The sequence below is a fragment of the Belonocnema kinseyi genome, chromosome 8, assembly GCF_010883055.1.
Source record: "Belonocnema kinseyi isolate 2016_QV_RU_SX_M_011 chromosome 8, B_treatae_v1, whole genome shotgun sequence".
In the NCBI taxonomy this organism is placed as follows: Eukaryota; Metazoa; Arthropoda; class Insecta; order Hymenoptera; family Cynipidae; genus Belonocnema; species Belonocnema kinseyi.
In genome coordinates this window covers 116,793,333-116,819,799 of record NC_046664.1, presented here as the reverse complement: position 1 = coordinate 116,819,799, position 26,467 = coordinate 116,793,333, and the positions used below count along the sequence as shown (strand labels likewise).

At 35.5% G+C, this 26,467-nt stretch overlaps 1 protein-coding gene and 1 pseudogene across 1 annotated transcript in view; one reads left to right on the top strand and one right to left on the bottom strand.

Annotated features, from left to right (window-relative positions):
• Positions 1-26,467, top strand: part of LOC117178666 (polypeptide N-acetylgalactosaminyltransferase 2-like) — a 369,602-nt gene that overhangs the window by 176,718 nt on the left and 166,417 nt on the right. Inside the window, exons 5-7 of the mRNA XM_033370091.1 lie at positions 612-679; positions 8,402-8,653; positions 9,234-9,449. Of these exons, the coding sequence (XP_033225982.1) occupies positions 612-679; positions 8,402-8,653; positions 9,234-9,449 (536 nt within the window). The remainder of the gene's footprint in view (positions 1-611; positions 680-8,401; positions 8,654-9,233; positions 9,450-26,467) is intronic.
• On the bottom strand, positions 10,274-10,417 carry LOC117179196 (annotated as a pseudogene).

Here is a 26,467-nt window from a genome sequence, read left to right as displayed (position 1 = left end):
ACGCCAATTAGCACAAATGGTAAGTTCCGACAGTGCCTACAAGTGTGCCTACTGGCCGCTAAATGGCAATACCGGTTTCATATGTATACACCTGGTAGAAACTATCTCCGTATGAGGAACCTGCGTGACTGACTGGCAGTGTCGTACAAAAATGCATGCAATTTTATAGTTTGAAGTCTGTCTAAATTGTTCAGCAATTTATGCGTTTCTTGAAAATGTGCACCTCTCTTGCCAGGCGTCTCTTCCAGGGAAAATAACATTATAGCTCTGGTAGAAATTTCAGATAGAAAGTCCTTTTTGAAACTATCCACCACTTTTATTTAGAGAAAGTTTTTCAATATTGTGAAAAATCGGCATTTTTTCTTCACGAGAAAACATATATCGAGTCATGTTAAACATAGTTCTTTTTCCAAGTAATTCTTTAGTTTAAGAGCTCATTCCGCTTTTCATGTAGTACCAAGAAAATAATGGGTATCCTTAAATTGTGAGGATATAAATCTGCGACTTCATGAATATAATAATATTTATTTTTTGAACATACTTTATTTTGAAAATATTGATCATTTATTAAAAGCAGAAATGTAATTGCAATTTAATATATATTTTTTCAGTGTTCTAAATAGAAGCCCTGAGCACCTCATAAAAGAGATCATCTTAGTGGATGACTTCAGCGACCATCGTAAGTGATCCTTGCTCCATAAAATTGTATAAACTATAAAATATAATTGAAATACTAACCTTATTTCATTTTGGTTTTATTTGTCAGTTTTCCTACACTTCCCCTTGTCACTCTTCACATATGCATTTTTTTATTCCCGGCAGTGTGAAGAGGCTAGAACCGAGTGTCTTACGTTTATCCTGAAAGTAACTTGGCCTGATGACATAATAACAGTAGCAATAATAATAATAATAAGCATCCAGAGGTCACTGTCTTTTTATGGTGAGCGCAATGTCTTCGGACAAGTGGTGGACGAGGGCCGACACACTGAGTCTGTCATGAGTTCAAAAAATATTGACGCACCGTGAAGAAGGCTCTTGTCTATGAAGTGTATTATATATTTTTGTACAGAAGTGCAAAATAGAAACGCGTTCTGTTCGTGGGGGATTGAACGTTATCTCTCTTTTCTAGTTGATACTTACGTTTTCAAATATTTTTGATGATTTTTGTATAGCGAAGACAACTATAAACAAATGAGAAAAACAAAGTTTTCGAAGCTGTCACTTTACATATTGCTAGCTTCCACAATTTTCTATTCTTAGCTGTGCGACCGCGTATGTGCCTCTATTTTGTTTCTTGTATCAGCCACTATATAATTTTGGACCTGATATATTGCCACTGTTGTTCTACTGTGAGGTCTAAAATTATATATGCAGGTACATGCACGCCGCTTGAAAATAGAGAGTTTAGGTTCAATCCGCAAGCAGTAGAGCACGCTAATTTTGTGCGGCTACCACAAAAAGATATTTAAACGCTTGTTTATTCCCAATGATCGTCGGGGCGCCCCTGGAGCCGCCGCAGGAGGCTACAGCATGCGCGAAGCTGGTGATGGTGAGCTGCGAGATTGTCAGAAATATTTCACTAATCGAGCTGCTCAACAGAAATAACGTGGGAGAATATCAAGTGGAATACCACAATAAAAGAGGAATTGGAGTGTCTTTACTATTAATGTCCGAAATTTAAAATGAAATGCAAAAAAAAAAATAAATCTTAAGCACGAAGTTTTCTGCAAAGTATACTAACATAAAGAAAAACGCATTGAGAGATCTTATCCCTGAAGTGAAGCACCTCAGGACTAATCGCGACACCTCAGAAGACCGAGAAAGGGAGATTGAATAACAGGCTGATTTGGCGGTGAAAAAAGACGACAATGAACATCAGTTAGAGGAAGCTGCGTGACACGATAAAACAGCGGCAGTTGATATTCTTCCACAACATAATAATGATCCAGCACCACCACATCCTCTGAAGGCAGATGGCCTTATACAAAAAGAGGCAGAAGCAGAAGTTCAGCAACCAAGAAGGCAGTTAGAATAGGCTTACCATATAAGCAAAGACGTTATGCTTCTTTATTTTTTGGCAGAGAGAAGAAGGCAATCTATAAGGAGGGAAAAACGTCTACTCTTCTTACTTAAGTACCCAGAGCTATCAAAATGTAAGTGGAACAGCAGCTTCCTATGGATGAAGTTCCCTTGAAAAATATTGAAAACAAATAATTGATTGAAGTTCAAGGCATATGTGCTAGGGACAGTGTGCATCAACTACGGGGTCAACTTAAACCATATACGCATATTATTATTGGTAACGTAAACTGCAAAATCCTAGAAAAACAAAACACCTTCAGCAGAATTTTGGTCATTATTTACTAGAGTTCAGATATGTAGAACCAATACAAATGCCATTGCTCCATAAGATAAACATCACACATGATCCGCGTGCAATAATAGAATCTCAGAAGAGCAAGGTTTTACATATGCATTCGAACGCATCACAAACTGCATTAGAAGTGCAAATTCTTGTATACTGTGCCTAAAAAACCAGACGTTGAAAATCTGTCTGAATTTCGACCGATAGATAGTCAGTCATCCAAAAATTTATAAATGCCTTATAGCTGTCATTGAATATAAGGTATATTCTTACTGTGACGAGAATGCCATCCTAACAGAAAAACAAAAGGGATGCTGTAAAAACTCGCGGGACAATAAAGATCTGGTCATCATAGACGCTCTTGGACCCATTGAGCGAAACACTAAATAGCACGTCTCATGGATTTCGAATACATCATAATGAGGATGGTCATCATGTGAACCATCTTCTGTTTTTGGTAGACCTAAAGCTATATGTTAGTTCAGACCAGAAACTGTAGCAAGTTCCCGGTGTCACAAAGCAGTTTTCTAATGATATCTACATGGAGTTTGGACTAAATAAATGCAGAACAGTGCAGTTAGCCAGAGAAGAATTAGGAACAGAGTCATCCCCATGGAAACGGCGAAGCGCCGAATGAATTCTTATGAACTAGTAACTCCATTTTCATAATTTTAACAAAAAAATTACAATTCTGACATCCTTTTTTATAGTTCTAGAGATCTCAATAATTTGTAAAAATATTTCTGGCGTTTAAGTGTGTCAAAAAAATATGTTTTAAAAAAAAGTGAAACTTTTTTACAGTTATGTGGGAAATGAGTTTAGTTCTAAAGTTCCTGACAATTTTGAAAAATATTTTCGGAAAAAAACCACAACAAAAATTGAAAAAATAGTAATCCCCCCACTTTTAAAATTTTGATTTTTCTACACAGTTCTTTAAATGCAAAAGACTTTTGGAGTTCTACGCAAAAATAATTTTAAGAACAAAAAAACATTAAAGTTACCCCGTGAAGCAAAATCGAAAAAGATAAAACAGATCAAAGTGATGCAAAAATTTTCAATTTGAAAATTTCAAACTTTCCCGAAGTTCTGCTTAGAGTTATGCCCCCACCCCCACCCCCACCCCGTGTAATAACTCTATCAGGAAGTCATATATCTCATTTCGATCAAACAAAAAACCCAAAAAGCTTCAGCAGTTCCAAGTGGCACAGAAATTTTGACTTCAAAACTTGCAACAGTTCCAGAAGTTTTGATCTGAGTTCTGTTCCCACCGGAATAGATCTATTAAAAAATCTCGTACCACTTTTTGAACAAACCAAACCCAAAAAGCTTCAGCAGTTTAAAGTGACCCACAAATTTTAAATTTTACAATTCTAAGATTCCAAGATCAAACAGTTCAAACTGACCCAACAATTTTGAATGTAAACGTTTTGAGAGCTCCAGACCCAAAAATTTTGAGTGTATAAATTTAAATAGTTCCAGAAGTTTTGTTTACAGCCCCCCCCCCTCCTTCCCGGAATCTACAGCGGCTGAAAATGACTAGAAAATTTTGAATTCAAACATTTAAACAGTTCAAGAATTTCTGGTTATAGTTCAGTTCCCCTTAGGAAAAGAGGTCCAGAATTTCTGATTCGGGTTTTCTTCTCCCCGGAATAGGTCTATTAAAAAACTCACAAACCACTTTTTGTTTAAACGAAAACCCGAATGGATACAGCAGTTGAGTGTCCCGAAAATTTTGAATTTGAAAATATTAAAACGTCCAAAAGTTGTTTTTGTTATTCTGTTCACGTCCCCTGGAATAGCTCTATCAACAAGTCTCATAGCATAGTTCGATTAAATCAAATCGTAGCTAAAAAAGTTCAAAGTGGCTCAAAAATTTTGTGTTCAAACATTTTATCAGTTCCACAATTTCTTATCAGAGCTACATTCCTCCCGGAAAAGTTGTAGTAAAAACTCTTATACCACTTTTGGATCAAACATAAACCCAAAGTAGACGTCGGGAAACTATGTCAGCCAGAAACGAAATGGTTCGTTGTTGTGATTCAGGACAGGGTTCTCAGCACCATAAATTATCGCAAACACGTATCACATTAAGACGTGGTTGAAGGTTGCCAATTATGTGGAGATAACAGCATATCCTTCGATAACATTATTGATGTTTGTAGCTTAATGGCTCAAAGAGAACATATACATAGACATGATAAAATTGCGTGCATTATACATCAGCAACTTGCCGCAAAAAGCGGTTTTATTGAAAACCTGTAGCATTCTAAGAAACTTCCTAGACTATCAGGATGCAGACGACTAAAAACCAGTTAAGTGCAGATGCAAGCTCTAAGAAAACAGCCAGAGACACCTCATATCACCTGCAATGCTCGCTGCCGCTATGTAAGGACAGCAACGGTAAAAGATGAACTCCAAAATACACCATGCTCGTAATTTTTGTACGTAAATCAACATCAACGCAAAAGATTTCGAACATCAAACTAAATCGGTTCAGAAAATCCTAATCTCATCAGGCTTTTCACTCAGTCTGTGTCGGACGATGGAAGACCGTGTTCGTCCGAGATTAAATTTAAAAAATAATTATAATTTAAGCAATTTTCAGGAAAAGTAACTGTGCGCATGGTCTCCCTGAACCATTACACGACAACCATCAATCATGTACTCAATGGATTCGTTGGCGTTTCCATATAGTCGGCACCACTCAATCACATCTTGATGTAACACGTGTTTGCGATCATTTCTGGTGCTGACAACCCTATGCCGAATCGCAGTGACAAATTATTCTCTTTCTGGAAACTAAACGCCCCTTTTCAGCCAAATATTGGATGCCTCCTTATTCACAATATGTTGATCTTACGGTTTGGGGTGCTCGCCGTGGATGGATTGTTGCCCCAGTTGCGTTTCTAATTCCTCTATGGTTTCCACCCAGATAATCTAGGGCTCTTCTGAGGATAATTTCAATGTTGTATAATCGATATCCACTTTACATGTGGTGCTGTGAAGCGCAACATCTCGTTTGCTGTTAAAATAGTATCACAACTATATAACTTGTGACTTGCGCCATTTCTTGACGTTTAAAATACCTCTGCCCGGTCTACCTCGTAGTAGAACTTCGAAATTTTAATGCTGAATTACAGTGGTGCATTCGGTACTTCGTCATTTCTACGCATATGGTTCCTTTTATCCTTTCAAGGGCGGTATTCGACCATTTGATGCACCCAAGTAAGTATATGAGGCCAGGGGTGGCACAGGTGATGATGGATCTTTCCTTATTTGCCGCGTTGAGAGACCCTGCCGATGAAAAGGCACTGACACAACTGAAAAGCTGAAGAAAATATGGGGAAACCTACGTATATTCTGGACATTATTTGGAAAATACCAGGATACGGAAGAATAAACTTACGGGTGACATATTCTTATGTTTTGGAAGAAGAAGACCAAATTCATACACAAAAATTTCCCAGTGAGCTTTCTTTTTCCCTTAGATAGGATAAATCTAGGTAGAAAAAAGCCTACGGATTTTATGGCCACACAGGCCTACAAAAAAAGTTGTCTGTATGAGACAAGTGACTAGGCTGTATTGATGTATTTTGAGCTGCTTAATTCAAATCTAACCTGAGAGTTTCTCGTACACGTCACAATTTCCCCATAGATTCAGGAAATGGGGAAACTCTAGGGATATTCTGTGCGTTATTTTGATAATACCAGTATACGCGAAAATAGACGCATTGATGTTATATACTTAAGTTATATACTTATATCCCCTAGCTTGGGTAATTCTAGGGCAATTGAAGGTCTTGCTCATATTATATAGATTTATATGGGAAAAAATAAGACAAATAAAATACCCTTTGCAAATTTGCGTGCTTAATCTAAATTTGAACGCCAAATTTTTCGGGCTTGTTCCATTTTTTCTCTAGATGCAAAAAGTAAGGAAAAGCCTAGGGATTTTCTGGTCAAACAGGCTTACATAAAAAAATTGTCTGCACAGGACAAGTGATTGCTTTCGCACGGAAAACTGCAAAGTATATGTCATCTTTTCCCGTGTAATTCTATATAATCCAAAATTCCATCCGAAATTGTACCCCCATTTCTTGTCAGAATATTTCAGAATATATCAGAAAGTATTCGAAGATTCAACGATTATTTGTCAACGGAATCGACGTCGGATCGAGGTCGATTTAATTGTTGAATCGACGTCCAAATGGCGGTCGTATCGACATCGATAACATCAATAACTTAAAATAAAATATTGTTATTTTTTAATATTGCTGGTATAGTATTTGCAATATTTCTAATTTTAGAACTAGGCTATTTGCAATTTATTGTACAACTACAATCATTTCTGGGAATTTTACCCTAATTTTTCATAAGAATACCATAACCTAAGTATATAAAACTCATTAATACTTTTCAAAAAGGTACTGCAATGTGTTGATTTATACCGGCCTTCTTGATGGAGGTTTCTCATGCAGGGTTTCTTCGTCAGACCACTCGACACTAGATAAATTATTGTCAAGGTCGCCAGACATATTTTTTTCTCAAAAATGTAAAAGTAAACTAGCAGGCGAAAATACACGTGGCGAAACGGAGGTTCAGGGAAGTTGCTGCACCACAGTCGGAATGCGTAGTGCAGTTGGGCGGACACTTTAAATTTCGAAATGATGAGTTTGCCAATATTCCAGCAATTCGAAGAAATTCATGTTCACTAATTATGAATATTCATTTATTTTAGATGATAAAACTATCACCATTATTCGTCAATGAATTAGGAAATGCTGTCAGCACATGTGTTTTAACATGGAATTCATCCTTAAAATGAAATAACAGACATCATAGCATTTTCATTCAGAAACAAATGGATTTTCAATAGACAATAGGGAATGACATCAAACTTAAAATTATTGAAATATTTATTGTAATTATTCTGCATGTGAAAATGAACTTTCACATCATTTTGAATGTGAAGAATTTTATGAGTCGAGATGACGTCGTTTCGACGTGATTTCGGCATCGATTTTCATATTTTGCAAATTCGGAAAATATTTGTCAAGATTCACTCAAATTACGATCAATAAATTATTATTAGAGCATAATAATTGTGGTCTAAATCGACTTAAAATTCGACGATGATTTCGACTCGACGATGGTACGACGGTGACGATGTCGTTTCGACGTTGAATCAGCGATTCATTCCTGACTGGACCCCCTATTTCGTGCATCTAGGGGAAAACTGTGACATGTACAAGAAATTCTGAGGCCAGATTCGAATTAAGCAGCTCAAAATACAGGGATATAACCTAGTCACTTATCTCGTGCAGAAAACTTTTTTTGTGGGCCTGTGTGACCAGAAAGTCCCTTGGATTTTCCTACCTTCTGTGTCTAGGGAAAAAATGGTACAAGCCCGAACAATATAGGGATCAAATATAAATATCGAGGGCAACACTGCAAAGGATATAGCAATAAAATTTTCAATTTCCCGACATTTATTTTAGCTAGGTGAAGCGGAAAGCACACTGCGAAATTTTTGTGTATGAATTTGGTTTTTAAGAGTCCCAACAAATATGAATATGACACCATAAGTTTATTCTTCGTATACTGGTATTATAAAAATAATGTCCAGAATATCCCTAGGGTTTCTTCTATTTTGTGCATCTAGGTGTATACTGAGACGTGCATGAGAAATTCTAAGGCCAGATTCATATTCAGCGGCTCAAAAACAATAAAGGTAGCCTAGTCATTTGTCTCGTGCAGACAACTTTTTCATGGGCCTGTGTAATTATTCTTTTTTTATGATTCAAGTTACTTGCTACAATTTGTATTTAAATTTCCAGTTTATTAAGCTGCGAAATTTAAATTATGTTAATTTATTAATTTGAAATTTGAAACAAATTATGTACCATATTATTATATTAATACTGATGTTTAATTTTGTCACAATATATTTCATTTAACCAAGGAATCAATTTTAGTTTTTTCAAATATGTTCCATTAATTTCTGAAACTACAGTTAACGTTGTGAAATTTCTTTAGCTGAAGATGGAGAGGAACTATCGAGGATTCACAAAGTCCGGGTCATCAGGAACGAAAAGCGAGAAGGTCTCATGAGGTCCAGGGTGCGAGGTGCAGATGCAGCGACTGCTAATGTCCTCACTTTTCTAGACTCTCATTGCGAGTCCAATGCTGATTGGCTGGAGCCTTTGTTAGAAAGAGTTGCTGAAGATCCTAGCAGGGTCGTTTGCCCCGTTATTGACGTTATAAGCATGGATACCTTTCAATACATTGGTAAAATCATCATAGTGAAAAATATCTCAGTTATATATTATTATTAGATATACATCTTTATTTTTCTTTATTCTTTCTTTATAATTTTTTTGTGCATTTAAAATGGTTTTTAATTTTAATTAACGTATCGGTTTACAAATTTTTATATTTTTGATTTTGAAACATTTTGTCTTTTGTGATATTACATGCAAATATTTATATATTTTTTACGCATTTGATTGCGAATAATTTGAAAATTTGTAGATACAATTTATTTGATAGTATTCAGTATTCGGCAGACGATATATTTGATCATAAAATGTTATTTTCTTCAATCTAAAACATGGCCAAGTAAATTTCTATTAAAGTATTTTTATAGAAGATTCCTAATTTGATAAACACCCTAAGATTACAACTGCAGCCTAGATTTTAGGATAGAATAGAAAATAATTCTTAGTCTTCTGCTATCTATCTTTCTCGTAACATGGGATTATAACACGTATTCCTTAAAGCATAAAATTTCTTTGACATGGGTGCGATCAGATAATCACTGAACGAGAATACGAGATAAGCTTAATATATTTCCTTCTCAAATTTTCAGGTGCATCCGCTGATCTAAGAGGAGGCTTTGATTGGAGTCTGGTTTTTAAGTGGGAATATTTAAGTCAAGTCGAGCGACAAGCGAGGCAGAAGGATCCTACTCAAGCGATAAGAACACCCATGATTGCTGGGGGACTCTTTGTCATCAATAAATTTTACTTTGAAAAACTTGGGAAATACGACACACAGATGGACGTTTGGGGTGGTGAAAATCTTGGTGAGTAAATTCTTCAAACACTTGTTAACTTCTGATACCATGAAAAATTAATTATTCTTGTTTAATTTATTACTTACAATTTTAAAAACCCAAACCAATTTTTCCATATGGAATTTTAGGCTTTTAAAAATATACAGCTTCTATTGATAGCTTCCCAGCAAACGTGGTTACAAAATAGATCTGTAACTGTTCTAGAACACGAAAGATCGTATTCTAGAACAGGTTATAGCAGGTTACGAACGTGCGAGTAACTATATCATCCCCCATACGCTAGAACAATTCTGTAACAGTACTAGAACGCTGTGACATACGATCTGTAACATTTCTCGAACAATTCTAGAACTCGGTTACCAATGTTATATAAAAATTTTGTAACATATCTAGAACGCTTTGACAACCGATCTGTAACATTTCTAGAACAATTCTAGAACTCAATTACAAATATTGTATAACAAATCTGTAACAGGTCTAGAACGCTGTGACAATCGATCTGTAACATTTGTAGAACAATTCTAGAACTTAATTACAATTATTGTATAAAAAACCTGTAACGGATCTAGAACGCTGTAACAATCGATCTGTAACATGTCTAGAACAATTCTATGTAGAACTTTGGTACTCTGCGTTGTAAAAATCTAGGACAATTCTATGACAGTTCTTTAACCATTGTATACCAGTTCTAGAACTGTTATGTATCAAATATGGAACATTGTTATATACCCCACACAGCAATAGAATATCCCGGGATATTCGATTTGATCTCATTTATATGCCATGTTATTCCAGGGATAACCCGTTGGAATATCCTGCGAAGTGTTAATTTTGATATCCCCATGGACCGGCTAACACAAATTATACGTCCGAGATATCCACATTAGGGATATTCGCAAGGGCCAACTCGACTGTAGTGCAATGGAAGAGCCTCGCCCTAGAGGAACCGCCCTGTTATTCGCGGTAGCCTCTATGCCCTCTCGACCCTCTACGTACACTCGACCCTTCATTTCAATTGTGAGAAAGTCAAATCGCTGCACTCCCTGGCGCACTACAGCCGAATCACGGCCCAAGACAGCAAGATTTAAATCTTCAAATAATAAATAAAATCTTTTTGTGTCAAATATTTACCCATGGATCATCATTTATCATTTATACCATCATGAGTGTTAAACACATGAATATGCGACCTTTTTATTAAAGCTAAAATAAAATAATGATTCGTTTAACATCATACATAATAGTAAATAATGTATGATATCAGAATTTGATTCAGTTACCATGAACGTTTGGATTAAATCAGCGTTTTTCGTCAAAAATTGATATTTTTAGTTTTTTGTAAATTTTATTTTGAAGAAGATTCACAACTTTTTCACAACTTTGGGTTATCTTATTAATTGACACCGGAAGTAGTTATTTTTTAGCAAAATTATTTTTAATGTGTAGAAATAATTCAAAAATATCAAAAAATGCCCCATAATTTCGTTCGAATCCCTGTGGAAAGCAAAGCATTTCGTCCTTACAAAGACTGAAAAAGCTATATAATACGTTGAAATTATAACTTTTAGTATTATGATTGCGAGATAACTTTTCTCAATTTATTTATACGTGATTTTAAAAAAAGTTAATAGCTAGTCAGTCGACAATCTTTAGATGATAATTGGACTAGATTGATCTAGAAAGCCAGGAATCTGAACGAAATTAATGTTATTTTTAGATATTTTACAAATATTTCTTGAACTTAAAAATAAGTTGGGTTTAAACTAACCTCAGTGTGGCAAATTATAGAAAAATATTGGAGGCCAAATGTCAAAATTGTGTTTCATAAAAACTCCATTATTTCTCCGTAATTTATTTTGAATGTATGGAAATAATTCGAAAATATAGAAAAATGTCCCATAATTTGCCTCGGATTCCTATGGAAAACAAAGCATTCTGTGTCCTGCTGGATGTAAGAAGCTTCAAAAATATATAAACGTATGGATAGAAAAAGATAGAGATATTCATAGTTAAAAAAATATAGGAATAAATTCACTTTAAAAGAAACACTGGGATTCAAGAAGATATGGTTATCTTATATTTCTGAAAAGATAGAAATGAATTCACTTGTATAGGAAAATAGGGATTAAAAGAGGTAGACGAAATTTGTTATCGTCCAATGGATAGAAAAGGATAGAGGTGGGTAAGTCAAGGATTCATTTAGATAGAAAGACTAGGCTTTACGAAGATAGGGCTATCTTATATTTCAGAAAAAATAGAAATGAATTCACTTCGGTAGGAAAATAGAAATTTAAAAAGTTAAACGAAATCCTAGATTGCCTAATGGATAGAAGAGTATAGAGGTGGAGAAGCTGTGGATTTATTTAGATAGAACGATTGAGATTCATGAAGATAAGGGTATTTTAGATGTTAGAAAATATATAAAAAGATTCAATGAGATAATAAGCTAGAGATTGAAAGAGAAAGACAAGATTTTGGATTGCCTAACGGATAGAGAAGGATAGGCGTGGATAAGTGAATGATTCATTTGGAGAGAAACACTGAAATAGGGATTGGGAGTGGAAAAAAGGATACATGTGGATAAGTGTCGAATAGACATGTATAGGAAGATCGGTATTCAAAAGAATAGAGGTGATTGTAGATTGGATGAAAGATAGGAAATGATCAGAGGGATAGACCTGACATTGGTTCTTTCCATTTCAATCTTAAATATATAAAACTAGAACATACCGCGCACTGCGTGCGCGGAAATTCTAGTTTTTCTGTTACTTAGGAACACTCAAGTTTACTTCAATTAAAATTTAAATTAAGATGTTTGAAAATATTTTTTAATGAATTTTTCAATATAATTATTCATAAAGTATAACTAAATTAAAAAGCAATATGTCACCCGCTGAAAATATACAAATAAAAAATGAATTTGATTAGTAGCATATATAATTTGAATAAAGCTCCATATGTAAGGCTAAATACTTATTGACAATATCGAACCTAATTATTTTCATCTCGAATATAAGTAAAATATTTGTGTATGTAAGAGATTTCATTATATTTGTATATTATATTACATCAAAATTTTCAAATATATTTAGATAAGTCGTTTTTTAATTAGGCAAAAATCTCTTGAAAAACGTAATTTTTGATTTTCTTGCCATTTTGTATTGCGTCGCTACTTAAATAAACTTTTATTGAATCCTAAGATCTAACTCTTGAAAAAGCTACGTACAGCTGTCCGTGATTGAAAACATCTTTTCTCACATCAATTCCAATTCGATCAAAAGTTTGAACTTGTGATTTGTTGATTGTCATTGCAAATGCTACTTTCACTGGGAATTGTCTCCTTTTGAATGAAAAACGTTGGGAGAAAATTTTAATACGAGCTATCTAGTCCCATTGCAAGGTCCTTCACTTATGCTTAGATTTCTTATCAGCATTATCACTGCGTATTTTCTTAATCACAATTCATGAGGTGGCAAGCTCGGAGGATTCAAAGTATTCAAATATTTCGTCAGTATGGCCTCATGATTGATGTCGCCTTCGTCGCTGGTTGTTTCCGTACTATCTATACTGGTGTGAATTTATTGTTTCTTCATCAAGTTAATTGATGACTCTGCGACTAATCTCATCAAGATCAATATTTCTTGCGGAAAGTATAGCGTGTTTTGACGCAACTCTGTATTGTTTATTTTTGATCATATCACCATATGTATCTGAAAATATATCAGAATTAATATCCGCGACACGTCTATCGGGAATCTGAATATTTTCTGAATTGCCATTCAAAGTACCATTGTCCATACCAAGCAGAAATTGAGAAAGTTCTTTTTCTTCTGATAAAGTTCGCATATATTATTCTCAGATAAATAGTGCATTCTGAAACAGTTCCACAAAGTACTAAATTTTATTGATGAGTTGACCGTTTCAGTGCAAGTTGCTCGTTCATTTACGGTTAACAATTGTCTGAAGTCACCACCCAAAACAACAATCTTTCCGCCAAATGGCAAATCATTAGACATGAAATCACGCAATGTTCTGTACATGACTTCGAGGGCAAAACGTGGTGCCATCGGTGCTTCGTCTCAAATGAATACGTTTAATTCTTTCAATCTTTTTTCTTGTTTTGACTGAGCCGAAATGTTGGAAGTCAAGTCCGCAACTGTTTTTCCATTAGGAAGTAATGTTGCAGCAATTCCTGTGAAGGCCATCGTGCAAATATTTTTACCTTGACCTTTCAATAAGTAGAACAGAGTTGTATAAACAAAAGTTTTTCCTGATCCTCCTGGTCCGTCAATGTAAAAGCATTTCCCCAAAGTATCACACCCTTCTGCAACCCGTAGATTCAAATCGACAATTTCTTTCTGTTTTACATTCAGTTTATCGTATTGGTTTTGTCCAATCGATATTTCTTGCAAAAGTTGTTTGTGCTCTTCTTCTTCGAATTCTGTTATTTGCTCCATTTCGGGAAATGTTGATAGATTCCAATCTTCTTTCTCTATCATCTCTCTTATTTGAGAATAAGGTCTCATTATGCCAGTTGAATGCCCAAATCGTCTAGTATAATCCTCCGATGAAGGGATTCTGAACTCTTCCCAAAGATATCTTGGGTGAACAGGTTGGCCATAAATGAGGATTCGTACCAAAAGACTACGAAGTCGTCTCCGCATCATCTTTGACTTAGCTTCACTCATAGCTCGATTTCATTCAGCATCATCTTCTATAAGACCTCTTGCTCAACACGCAGCTGCAAAAGTTTGATGAATTTTTCCTATTTACAGTTCTTAAATCTTCGTAACTGGTCGCTCCTTTCACATTCAATAATAAAATACGAAGACTGAAAAGTTTAGTATGAGCTGTACTGACGGAATACTTGCGGCTAATTGCGTTGTAATAAATTTTGCGTTTTTCCCATCGATTGACCTTTTGTCCATCGGCACGAGTTACTTTTTTAAACACATAATATCGAGGAATATCCGAGTACAAGTATTGCTTAGCATCATCTTCTCGGGTATTCAACTTTAGGTAATCAAGAAGCATTGTTGATTTTTGTAAAGCAGATATAATTTCGGCATCATCAATATCATTATTGATAATAATGCTTCGCTGATTTGACAGGTGAACAGGCAATCCTGCAATATCATGACTTTTCTCTTGTAAAGGTTTACTGAGAATTCGCCAACATGTTTCCACGTTTCGATTGTCAACCGCAAAACTACCATTTTTCTCGTGCACAATGCCAGTATCCCACCGACGATACTGTGGATAACCGTTTTTATCCATGGTCGTTTCTTGTTGGAAAGATTTTGGAAAACGCTTCGAGCATTTTCCTTTCACTTTGCACCAATCAGCGCAGGGACCATGAATCATGTGTTTTATTACAGTGCCATGCAATTTTTTTTTCACATTCGGATCGGGGATTTTAGCTGAAACGAACTGATCCACAATGTTGGGATTTGTTATTTTGGAATTTTGCTTGAGCGTTACCAACATATGAACATGAAGTAGTCCACGTTTTTGAAATTCAAACGTATAGACGTAGGCTATCACTTCACCAAACAGTTTTTGTCTGACAACAAGATCAATCCCAGTGACCATATGACTTAGCTCGCAACTGATTTTGATTGAATTTACAATAATTAATCCTGTCTTTTTCAATATTGACGCCAATCTTCCGCCGTTAGATTGCATTGCATTTTTCATCACGTGTAACCATACGATGCAGAACGTTCATAGATCTGGTCAATCTCTTATCACTTTCCTTCAACTTCATATCTGCATGCCACCCTTGAGTTTCATGAGGATGAAACAATGGGTAGATCCAAGCCTCTACATTTAGATCAATCGAATGTACAATCTGCAACCTTTTTTTAGTTTTGTTCTTTACAGTAATAAAAGTATCCGGTATCTCTCCATCAGCAATTGTAGAAAAAAACAGCCGCAACTTCATTTGTTTTCTGGACATTATATCTGCCTTTATCGATTCCAGCCTTGGGTAAAAACGTCAATTTAATGTAAAAATTGAATGATTAAGTAAATTTTATACCACAAAACTGATTTATTATTTTTATTTTAATCAGGTGATACTTTCAAGGGATTTTTATTGACTTCAGGTTTCAGATTTAAAAGTCAATAATGAAGGTTTAGAGTCAGGGTCAAAAATCATAAATCAGTGTCAGAGTTGGACGCAATAGTTCTGTAATTTAATCACCAAGAATCACAGAATTTCTATTGTTCTATCAAATTCAAGCAGATCTGTATCAATATTTACAAATAATTTATCTAAAGAATTATTAAGCTGGTAGTCAGCACCTGTAACAAAATGAAACATAATTAATTTTATATCGAAAAAACACTGCTTCATTTATCATGCAACAGTGAAAATTGATTTTGATCACCATTCCTGAAACCACCTTTTTCAAATCAATATATCACCGTCTTCTTTTATGTATTATAAAAATGTTTTCCTATTAAATGCACCAACAAATAATTATTCAAAATGTTGTGACGGCCATTATAATTATAAAAATATCCTCAATATTGCAAAATAAGAAACTTAATATGAATAATGTACAATTATATATAATATATATTAAAGTACAAATAAACATTAAAAATATATTAAATTGTATATGTGAAAATTTAACATTTTATTAAAGAAATTGATAATATTGTATAAGTATATATTGTATAAGTATTGTATAGTATGTATAAGTTGAGAATCTTCGCAATTTGTAATGAAACCCTCGGCTCATTGCTTTTTCTGGAAATTTTTTATTTTTTATTTTTTTGCAATCGTTGAAATATTAAGGCTGCCGTAAAGAAAGATCGAAGGGAAGTGCGAGACGGAGGGAGAACACTTGAAGCGCGGTTAAAAAGGTTAAGAGATTGGTATTTTATTGAAACAATACACTTGAATCTCTCATCATGGCGAATAGAAAATCTTCTATAACAGTCAAGATGCGCTTTCCGATAGAGCATTTTCTCTTGTGACGTCACGCACTCCAAGCGGCCATCGAGGAAATAACAGTGCCCGTATCCCCTATAGTTATCGTTTTTGCCATAGTGTTTTTAATTGTTTTTGTTTTTTCGAAATGCAAAGTAAATATTTGGCAAAATTGTTGTGATATATCAAGACTCAATATGTACAAAAAATTGGAAAAATATTTTTAAAATGTAATCCGTATGATCTTAAGAGATATAGATTTTACTGAAAATATCAATTAAGTGTCCTCGGTAACTATAGTGGATATAGTATCCAGTTTTATTCAATCTCACAGTTTTGATATTGCAAAACATGTAGCATATAAACATATAGCATATAAAAGTGTTGAACTTTATAAATTCAATGAAGCCGGTTTTCTGGTGAAATTGAAGCGCAAGCAGTTAAATTCTACTTGTCTGCTTCTGAGCGAGGTTACTGTATGAATAAAGTATGTTTAGTTCTGGAATGGAAGCTTCTAATGTGTCCCCTAAGGGTTTACATTTTTCTTACACCTTCTCTATTCCTTTACACACCCTCCACACACTTACTTGGAGGTGGAAGGGGGACCTACAGTTTAAGGTGGGTTCCGAACCACCAAGAGCAACAGCCTTAAGTACTTAGAGAAAACCTTTTTCTCTAGAGGTACCGGTCCCACGACTCTCCGGAGATGAACAACTCCCTTGCTAGGCTAGTGTTCACCGCATGAGCCACCGAGACTCTTCCAGAGTGCGAGGCGGGAATCGAACCCGCAAGCCGAAGGAGTGGGTCCAAAGCCTACGCTTTAGCCCCCACGACCATCGTCCCACTAAGTATGTTTAGTTTTAAATGAGTATTTTTAGTTATAACTTATTATTATTAATTATTATAAAAATGAACGTTGAGTTATATTCCTGTGAAGTATGTAATTCATTTCAATTTATGTTATCAAATTCCATTCGTGATTTAAAAATCGATGGCAGTTTATTAAGATTTTAAATTTAAGAGCAGTCTATTGCGAGGGCGATCTGCTCGCTGAATAAAAAAAATAAATATATCGTTAAAAAGTTGTGACACACTACATTATTCTTTTTTATTTTAATGTAAATAAGTGTTATTCTTACAAAAATGTATAAAAAAGTATATTACTATGTGAGAAATTAAGAAAATGTACGATTGAAAAAACTACAGGAATTCAAAATTTTTCCTGATACAAAAAAGTTACAAAATACCGATTTCGAAAATCTTTGCCCTATCCTGACAACAGTTTATTTATTTTTTCTACAAAATGAGCTTTTCGAAAAAATAAAAACAATTATAAAAAAATCTGTCAACAGATGCAAACTATAGAGGTTTACGGACAGTGTCATTCCATCAGAGCTACGGCCATTAGAATTTGTATGGCTTAAGGGCATGCGACACATTGAAATACATATAGTACCGAATTCAGTTTTGCAGTTTACTGAATTTTCTTTTAACTTAAGAACTTTTTTTGCTAATAAAAAATCTAATTAAAAGTTTGGAAGATATATCAGAAGACAATAAATAATGTTTGAGAACTTAATTTGAATAAAAAATTGAGTAAAAGTTATTTTCCAAGCAATTAAAACTATTAATATCTTTTGACATATTTTCTTTGTACTTTTACATTTTTTGAAAATGGGAAGGTTATGTCAAAAAATGGTTTCATCTAATATCTTTAAACTGATTTTTATTGAAATTCCTACTCAAATGAAGTACATAAACGTACTTTGTGGTCTTCTGATACATTTTCCAAAGTTTCAGTCCCATATTTTATTTACGAAAAAAGTTGATAAATTAAAAAAAAATCAGTAAACTGAAAAAGTGGGTTCGGTAGTAGAAGGATCTGAGTGTGCTGCATGCCCTTAATGAGAATTCTCTATATTTATTATGGTTGAAAGTATGCGCGGTTTGTATTGATGACTTTGTAGGTTAAGTTCAATTATATTTTGTACTTTTAATTTTTTTTAATAATAATTAATAATTTTTCAATTTTATAATTTTTAAATTCATTTTATATTTATTATAAATTATTTACTTAAATTTTGTAGTATGAAAGTATTTAGTTTTTAGAAGTTACTTCATTTTCGTCAAAATTGTATTTACAGAATTACGATAAATATTATAAAACGAAAATCTCCAACAATCTGAAAGCAACAAATGTCAAATTTGAGCTCGCGAACAACGATGCGACTTGGCGGAATAGGGGATCGATGATTTACCGGATTGACGTAGGCCGGTTACCAAAAAAGACGTGCTGAACTTTTTTAAAGTAAATCGTAGAGAATTGAGGATTTCTTAGTTGAACAATAAAAATATAAATGGAATCCCACTGGCGCCTGAACGAAATTTTAGTTGGGTTGCAAACTCTTTCTAGCGTATATGGTAGACATAGGAACACTCAGGTGGGGCGGAGGGGGGGGGGCAGACATTGGTAGATCCTACAATCAAAGATGGGGAGGAGGTTGCTCCTTGCCCTGTTTCTTCCGGCGCCACTGTGTAATCCTGATGAATTTGATGAAAAACTGTCTTATTTTATAGATGAAAATTAAATTCTCACCTTGAAAAATTGTACCAGTTATAGTTTTAAACTCACTGTCTGGCAGCAGTAAAACACGTAATTGTTGATATAAGATCACTATTTTGCACGAAAAACACAATTCTTAATCGCGTTAATTATATTTAAATTTGGACGTTATTTAAGGTTAAATACATTCCCTTGTAAGCATCAATTTATTCAATATATGGATTTCCGCTTCTTTCACTCTTATGGGTTTTCTGCAAATGATGGGCTTTCATCATTTGTGATTCTGCGAGTGATTGACCATCGAGTTTATTAACAAATTTCATATTTTTACTTGCAAATATTCCCATTCATTCCTATACTTGTCTATAATTGTAAATATACCAAATTTAATTAAATGAAAAGATCCAATGTTTAATTTTTGTCATTCTTTTACGAATTTAACAAATTTGGTATGCATAAAAACATTTCATTTCTAAATGTTATAGCGCAATTGTAAAATGAACAAATAGAATTAATAATAAAATTTAAATAAACCTTTTTCCAAATGAACGATGCCTGTGACTTTAACCAACTCTCCAATGTTAACTTCGTTGCTTTCGTCGTAATGATGTACATGAATTTCAAACTTCAAATCGTTCTTCATGATAGATGAAACTGCATACGAAGAATTTTTCTGGATGACTAGTTGGAACTCCAATTGCAGATGCCCAGTCGTACCTGTAAAAATTATGAAAATAAGCCAATGTTTTGTTGCATCCTAAATGACTGAATTAACTAATTGCTAATGGAAATGTACATGACTTACAAGTAGGCCCATTAAAATTGAGAATTTCAGCGAGTTCGCACTCGGTTGCAGTTGCCTCCATCTCAATAATTTCATCGGCCTTGAGGACCGATTTGTAAGATGAGTAGTCTATAAATAAATGATTATATAAGTAATACATTAAAAATGAATGCCCAAAAATTGTCGAAAAATACATAGCAAAATTTGTTTCACTCTAGAAGGTAAGACACACGCCCTCCAAAAAAGGTTCAATTTTCGTCGAAAAAACTCATAATTTCTTTATTTTTTAAAATCTAACATTAATACGTGCCACCGGGAAATTCAAGATCCAGTGTAATTCGATTTTTCGCAATTATTTGCCTGAGAGAAAAATGATACATTTTTAACACGTTTATTCAAACCAATTAATTTATCAAAATTTTATTTAAAATAATTTAAAAAAAGAGAACTAGCCCTAATTTCATAAGTTTTTATCGTTCTTTAACATGAATTTTTAGCACGAAACGAATAAAAACGTTGCCTGCTAAAAATTCATACTAAAAAACTATTAAAAGTTATGAAATAATGGCAAGTTCTCTTTTTTTTAATTATTGTCAATGAAAATCTTTATAAATTTAAATAAAAACTGCGAGAATTGTAATAGATCGGCAAATTGAGGTTAGAAAAAAAACATGTACAAACTTGAAAAATATTTTTAAATATACTTACATTATAAATGAATCGGCAAATTGAGGTTAGCAAAAAACATGTGCACACTTATAGAATATAAAAAATATACTTACACAGGCATGCATCCGATTTTGATCGCGTCGATGTACTCATCAGATGAGTATTCGATTTTTTTATTGTTCTCCATTTTTTGGATAAAGCACACGCGTTTTTTTTTTTAATTTTACCGAGGAAACAAGCGTCTGAAAAGTTAAAACGACAAACGATTGGCATCACTGCGTACTTTTTTCATTTTATATTTTGAAATTTCGCGGACTTTTAAATGGCTATATTCAAGTTTTAGGGTCAACCAATAAGAGTGCAGTAGAAGACCTAACGTTAGCTCACATTTTTATGCAACTTTCCACGAGGAAAAAATTGGCGCAAATAATGGCGCAAATATATTTTAAGAACACAGGTATAGGACGTCTTGCCCACGTCGTAATGGTATTGTAAAGATGTGGTCCATTTATTTGTCCTCTAATTTTTCATACTTAGATATTCAGATCTCTGTGCACGTGCATTTAATGTGCTTCAATATGTTGTTCTATGATTCTTTTTAATAGACTTTATTTAGAAAATACATTTCCATAGTACAATTGTTTCTTGATGTTATTAGTTATGAAAATAATTATTTTATTATTTAATTTAAGCAATTCAGTCTAATGGTTTTCCACAGAATGTCGAAGTAACATTCGCACGGCCCAATACAGATAATAAAGTTAATAGTTATAATAAGAATACCGAAGGCGTTCCCCCTACCGAAGGTGTTCACCCTACCGAAGTTGTTTCCCCTAACGAAGATGTTCCGCGTTGATGTCTCGGTCGGGCTTGAGCTTTCGTCTCATGTCCTTGACGGCAATGTTAGCGGTAGCATTGCTACTGACAGGGTTTCTCATGCCAAATAGGCTGATAGCGAAGAGGAGAGGGACTAAGTATAACACTAGAATCCATAAATAAAAAATGGAGAGCATATTAAAGATTTTTAAACGTTTGTTGCTTCTTGAGGATCGTCGGGGCGCCCCTGGAGCCGCAGCTGGGGGCCACAGCATGCGGGACGGTGACGATGGCGAACTGCGAGATGGTCAGGCAGATCTCACTAATCAAACAGCTGGCCAGCAAGAACATCTGCGACAAACGGTAAGCAGTGGAACATCAACTGTGCCTGCTGAGGATACTTTGGCTAACGTGAGCTATTTGCAACCAACCACCTCGACAGAAATACCGTGGGTGTACACAAAAACTCGCACTGAGAGATCTTATCGCTAAGGTGAAGGACATCAGGACTAATCTACACGTTATAGAAGACCGAGCAATGCAGATTAAACAACAGGTTGCTTTATCGTGGAAAAACGACGGAAATGAACATACCATATGAACAGAGATGTTATGCGCCTTTATTTTTTGGCAGAGAAATGTGGGCAAAGTGTGAGGAGAGAACATCATAGAATCTTCCTACTTAAATACCCAGAGCTAGCCACAAAAATAAATGAGAAGAATCTAGCAGATCAAAAACGCTCAATATATGTAAAAAGACTGCTTTCGGCTGTTGAAATAGCTTCTATCAAAATGGAAGTGGAACAGCAGCTTTCTATTGATGAACTCGCCTTGGAAGATGTGGACAACGAAGACTTGATTGATGCTGAAGGCATAGGTGCTAGGGATAATGAACATTATGTACCGGATCCATTAGAACCACATCCGGTTATTACTAACGGTGATGTTGATAGGGAAATCCCAGAAAAACTACAGCACCTTGAAAGGAATTTTGGTCATGCTTTACTAGATTTCAGATATGTAGAACCAACATTGAGGCACTTTCCGGCCAAAATGAACATCACAAATGATCTGCGTGCACTAATAGCACATATCGACAGCAAGGTTTTACCTACGTATTTGAACGTAGCACAAACTGCGTTAGAGGTGCAAACACTTGTATACTGTGTAACTGTGGCAACCGTTATAACGTTGGGCCCATATACATAGGAAACGAGGGATTAGGCATGCCATTGCGGGGGTGATGCAATGAGGGGGGAGGTCCGCCACCTTTTGATGTCCCGCGACAAACATGGCAGCGCCCAAATGTTTATATTTTCATGCACAGTTTGTCGGCAAAAATGCTGATGCGCATAATCAAATGGCACGTCGTAAGATGGTGGCTCTCTTCACTCATGGAATTCTCCCCCCTCCCGTGGATTCAACCCCGCTCGCTCAAGTTAGGATGGCATGCCTAGTCCCATGTTTCCTATGTCCATGGTTGGGCCAGAAAACTAGGCCAACAAATGCAGTTTTTCTCCCAGCAAGGGATCGAGATCCACCATGGAAGATCAGATTGGATATGGATTTCAGCAAAATAAGGTGCAAATCAGGTCGATTAACTCAATATAAAAAAGGAAATAGAACCAGAAAGCTGATAAACCATGCTACCAAAATCATCCACCCTCGGCATATCAAGATACTGACACCATCAATATTGGATGAAATTTTAGACTCTCAACGACAGAGTCTTGATGTTCTTACTGCCAGACTGCGTCGGTACAATAAAAGTAGTCCACGAAGGCAACAAAATCAAAACTTTCAGACAGATGCAAGAAGGTTCTATCGCGAACTGAGAGTAAAGCCAAATAACCAGCAAGGCACCGAAGTCCCTAAATTGGAAGATATGACTAACTACTGATCAGGTGTTTGGGGGAAAATGAACAGATCCAATTCGGATACTGCGTGGTTCAAACTGGAGGAAGCAAGGGCAAGCAATAGCCCTGAAATGCAACTGACAAACATCACAGCTTTAGATGTTTCAGCAGTCTAGAAAAGGGCAAGTAATTGGAAAGCTCCAGGTCCGGACATGGGGCACAACTTCTGGTTCAAGTACCTGACAAGTGTGCATCTTGCGTTGACAAGCTGTTTTCAGAAGATCATTGAACACCTAGATCTGATGGCAGGCTTTATGCTCTAGGCTACTACGTATATGTTACCAAAAAACCAGACGCTCAAAATCCATCTGACTTTGGACCGATAGCCTGTCTTTCAACAATTTATAAATGTTTTACAGCTATCATTGCAGATAAGGTAAATTCTTATTGCAAAGAGAATGACATTCTTACAGAAGAACAAAAAGGACGTTGTAAAAACTCGCGAAGCTGTAAGTATCTAGTCACTATAGACGCTGTTGCCATGACTTAAGCTTGTAAGAATAAAAGGAATTTACACATGGCATTCATTGACTAAAAGCAAGCGTTTCCTTCCGTGCCGCATGACTATTTTCTTGAAGTTTTAAAACTTCACAAAATCTGCACACGCATTAATGACTTTCTAAGTCTTCAGCGCACTATAGTTCTGTTTAGCGTTGAATCTATTGACCAAAACACTAAACAACATGTCTCATGGATTCAGAATTCATGATAATGAGGATGGTCATCAAGTGACCCATCTTCTTTACATGGATGACCTGCAGCTGTACGCTAGTTCAGCCCAGAAACTGCAGCAAGTAATCGATGTCACAAAGCAGTTTTCCAGTGATATCCACATGAAGTTCAGACTAGATAAATGTAGAACAGTGCGTTTTATCAGAGGGGAATTAGCGACCGCAGAGTTATAGAAAGAGTTCGAAAATGACATCGAGGCAATGGCTGCAGGCGAATCATATAAATATTTCTGTATACTTGAATCTAAGGGTATTCAACATGCGATAGTTAAAACAAGCCTAAGGACTGCCTTCACTACGAGACTCATATTAATCATGAAGAGTTTTCTCAACTCGGCAAACAAAATCAGGGCGATCAACACATATGTCATCCCTGTCCTCACGTATTCCTTCGGGTTCATGAAATGGTCTAACACTGACCTTGAAAATTTAAACAGAATTATTTGTGTAGAAATGACGAAGCACCGAATGCACCACAGAAATTCACCGAATGAAAGAGTAGTTCTACCATAACATTTAGGAGGTAGGGGCGTTGTAGATGTCAAGAAACGGTGTGAGTCAAAAGTTATACAGTTGTGTGACTATTTTAACAGCAAACGGAATGTTGCGCTTCACAGTATCAGCTGTCAAGCGGATCTGTACTGAACGCCCTTAAATTTTTCCTCAGATGGGGCCTTGAATATCGGGGCAGAAACCATGGAGCAATTAGAAATATAATGAAGGCAGAAAGCCATACATGGCAAGCACCCCAACATGTTAGATCAAAATGAAGTGGATAGTGAGGCATCTAATATTTGGCTAAGAAAGGGTGTTCTGTATCCAGAGACGGAAGGATTAGTCATTGCGATACAGGACAAGGTTTTCAGCACCAGGATTTATCGCAAACGCATGTTACATCAAGAGGTGGTTGACCGGTGCCGATTATGTGGAGATAGCAACGAATCCATCGAGCACCTTATTGATGGCTGTCGCGTAATGGCTCAGAGAGAATATAAGCACAGGCATAATGATATAGCAGGCATTATACATCAACAACTTTCCCTAAACCTAGGTCTCTTAAAATAATGGATGCCCTTCTATAGATAAATTCCCATGCTTGTTTTAGAAAGCGAAGATTACACCTTATATTGGGATGTTACTATTCAAACGGATTATTACATCCGGGCCAATCGACCTGACATCGTGATGCGAAAAAAAAGGTGGAAGAGTCTACATCATCGACATTGCTTGTCCGCTTAACCGAAATTTACAGTCAACCTACACAACCAAGATCTACAAGTATAGTGAGTTTAGGTATGAAGTAAAGACCATATGTAGGAATGTGAATCATGCATCTGTTCATCCCATTGTGATTTCGGCTACAGGCAATGTGCACGCAAGATGCACTGAACATCTTAAAAATTTAGGAGTCAGTAGGGTATTGGCAGCAGCTCAGAAGGCGGTTTTATTAAACACCTGTCGCATTGTAAGAAACTTTCTTGAACATTAGGAAGCGAGCGACTAAAAACCCGTGGACTGGCAGATAGTAGCTCAAAGAAAGCATCCGGAGGTGACTGTTGTCACCTCCAACGCTCGTTGCCGCTCGTAATTGTATACCTACAACATCGTCGAAGGAGGTTTCATGCATCGTATTAAATTAATTAAATTAACTTATAACATTTAAATCTCATCAGTCACTTGACTTAGTCCGTGGCTATGATGTATAACCGGGTTTACCCGAGTAAAAGTTTAATAAATAGACAATATATACAATAATAAACATCGCTTGGGATTCCCCAATAGTGCTAGAACATAAACGCCTAAACGCTAGTGCTAAAACTGTTCAGTAACAGATCTTCATTTTTGTCCCTAATTTGTTCTATAAGACGCTTGTAACAGGATTCTAGAACTTCGTTATAACACTATTATGGCACAGTTCTAGAACAAACTTGAAGCAAATATTATAGAACGTCTGTGATCAGTTTGTTCTAGAACAATTCCATTGCAACTGTCACAGAAGAGTCCCAATTCGGTTCCTTTTTAAAAAAACTAAAAAAAAAAAAACAGTAAGATCAACTTTGAAACTGTTGAAATTCGGATTCTACGTTAAATTTTCTATCAAATACTCACGGAGTAATCATAATACTTTTTTTTGCAGCATTAAAAATGTAAAAAAAATATTATTAACTTCTGCTGAAGGTGACTTGAAGCACATCCATAATAGCTCAAGTAGTATGTTGTGCGCAAAGTTTAAGAATAAACTTCTCTCTAACTTGCATCCCAGCGTTATTCCCTGAGGCCCGAAATCTTATATTCACGAAAGGGTTTCTCGGCGGTTGCCAGGGGCGTAACGATCTAGTGTAGTATTTTTGTTGACACACAGCTTGCAAAATATAAAAAAGTGCAGGAATAACAGATCAAGTTCCATCATAAAATATTTATTTAAATCCGTATACTTTAACTCCTAATTGGTCGCCGGAATTTGCGTAAACAATCAAAAGCCACCGGGTCACCCGGCGGGAAGAGTTCGGTACCATGTAAATATACCTAAGATTACGTTGGCGCGCTAATGCGCCGCTGCGCCGACAATGCTGAATTCGAATCAGCGGCGGCGCGGTTTTGAAGCAAG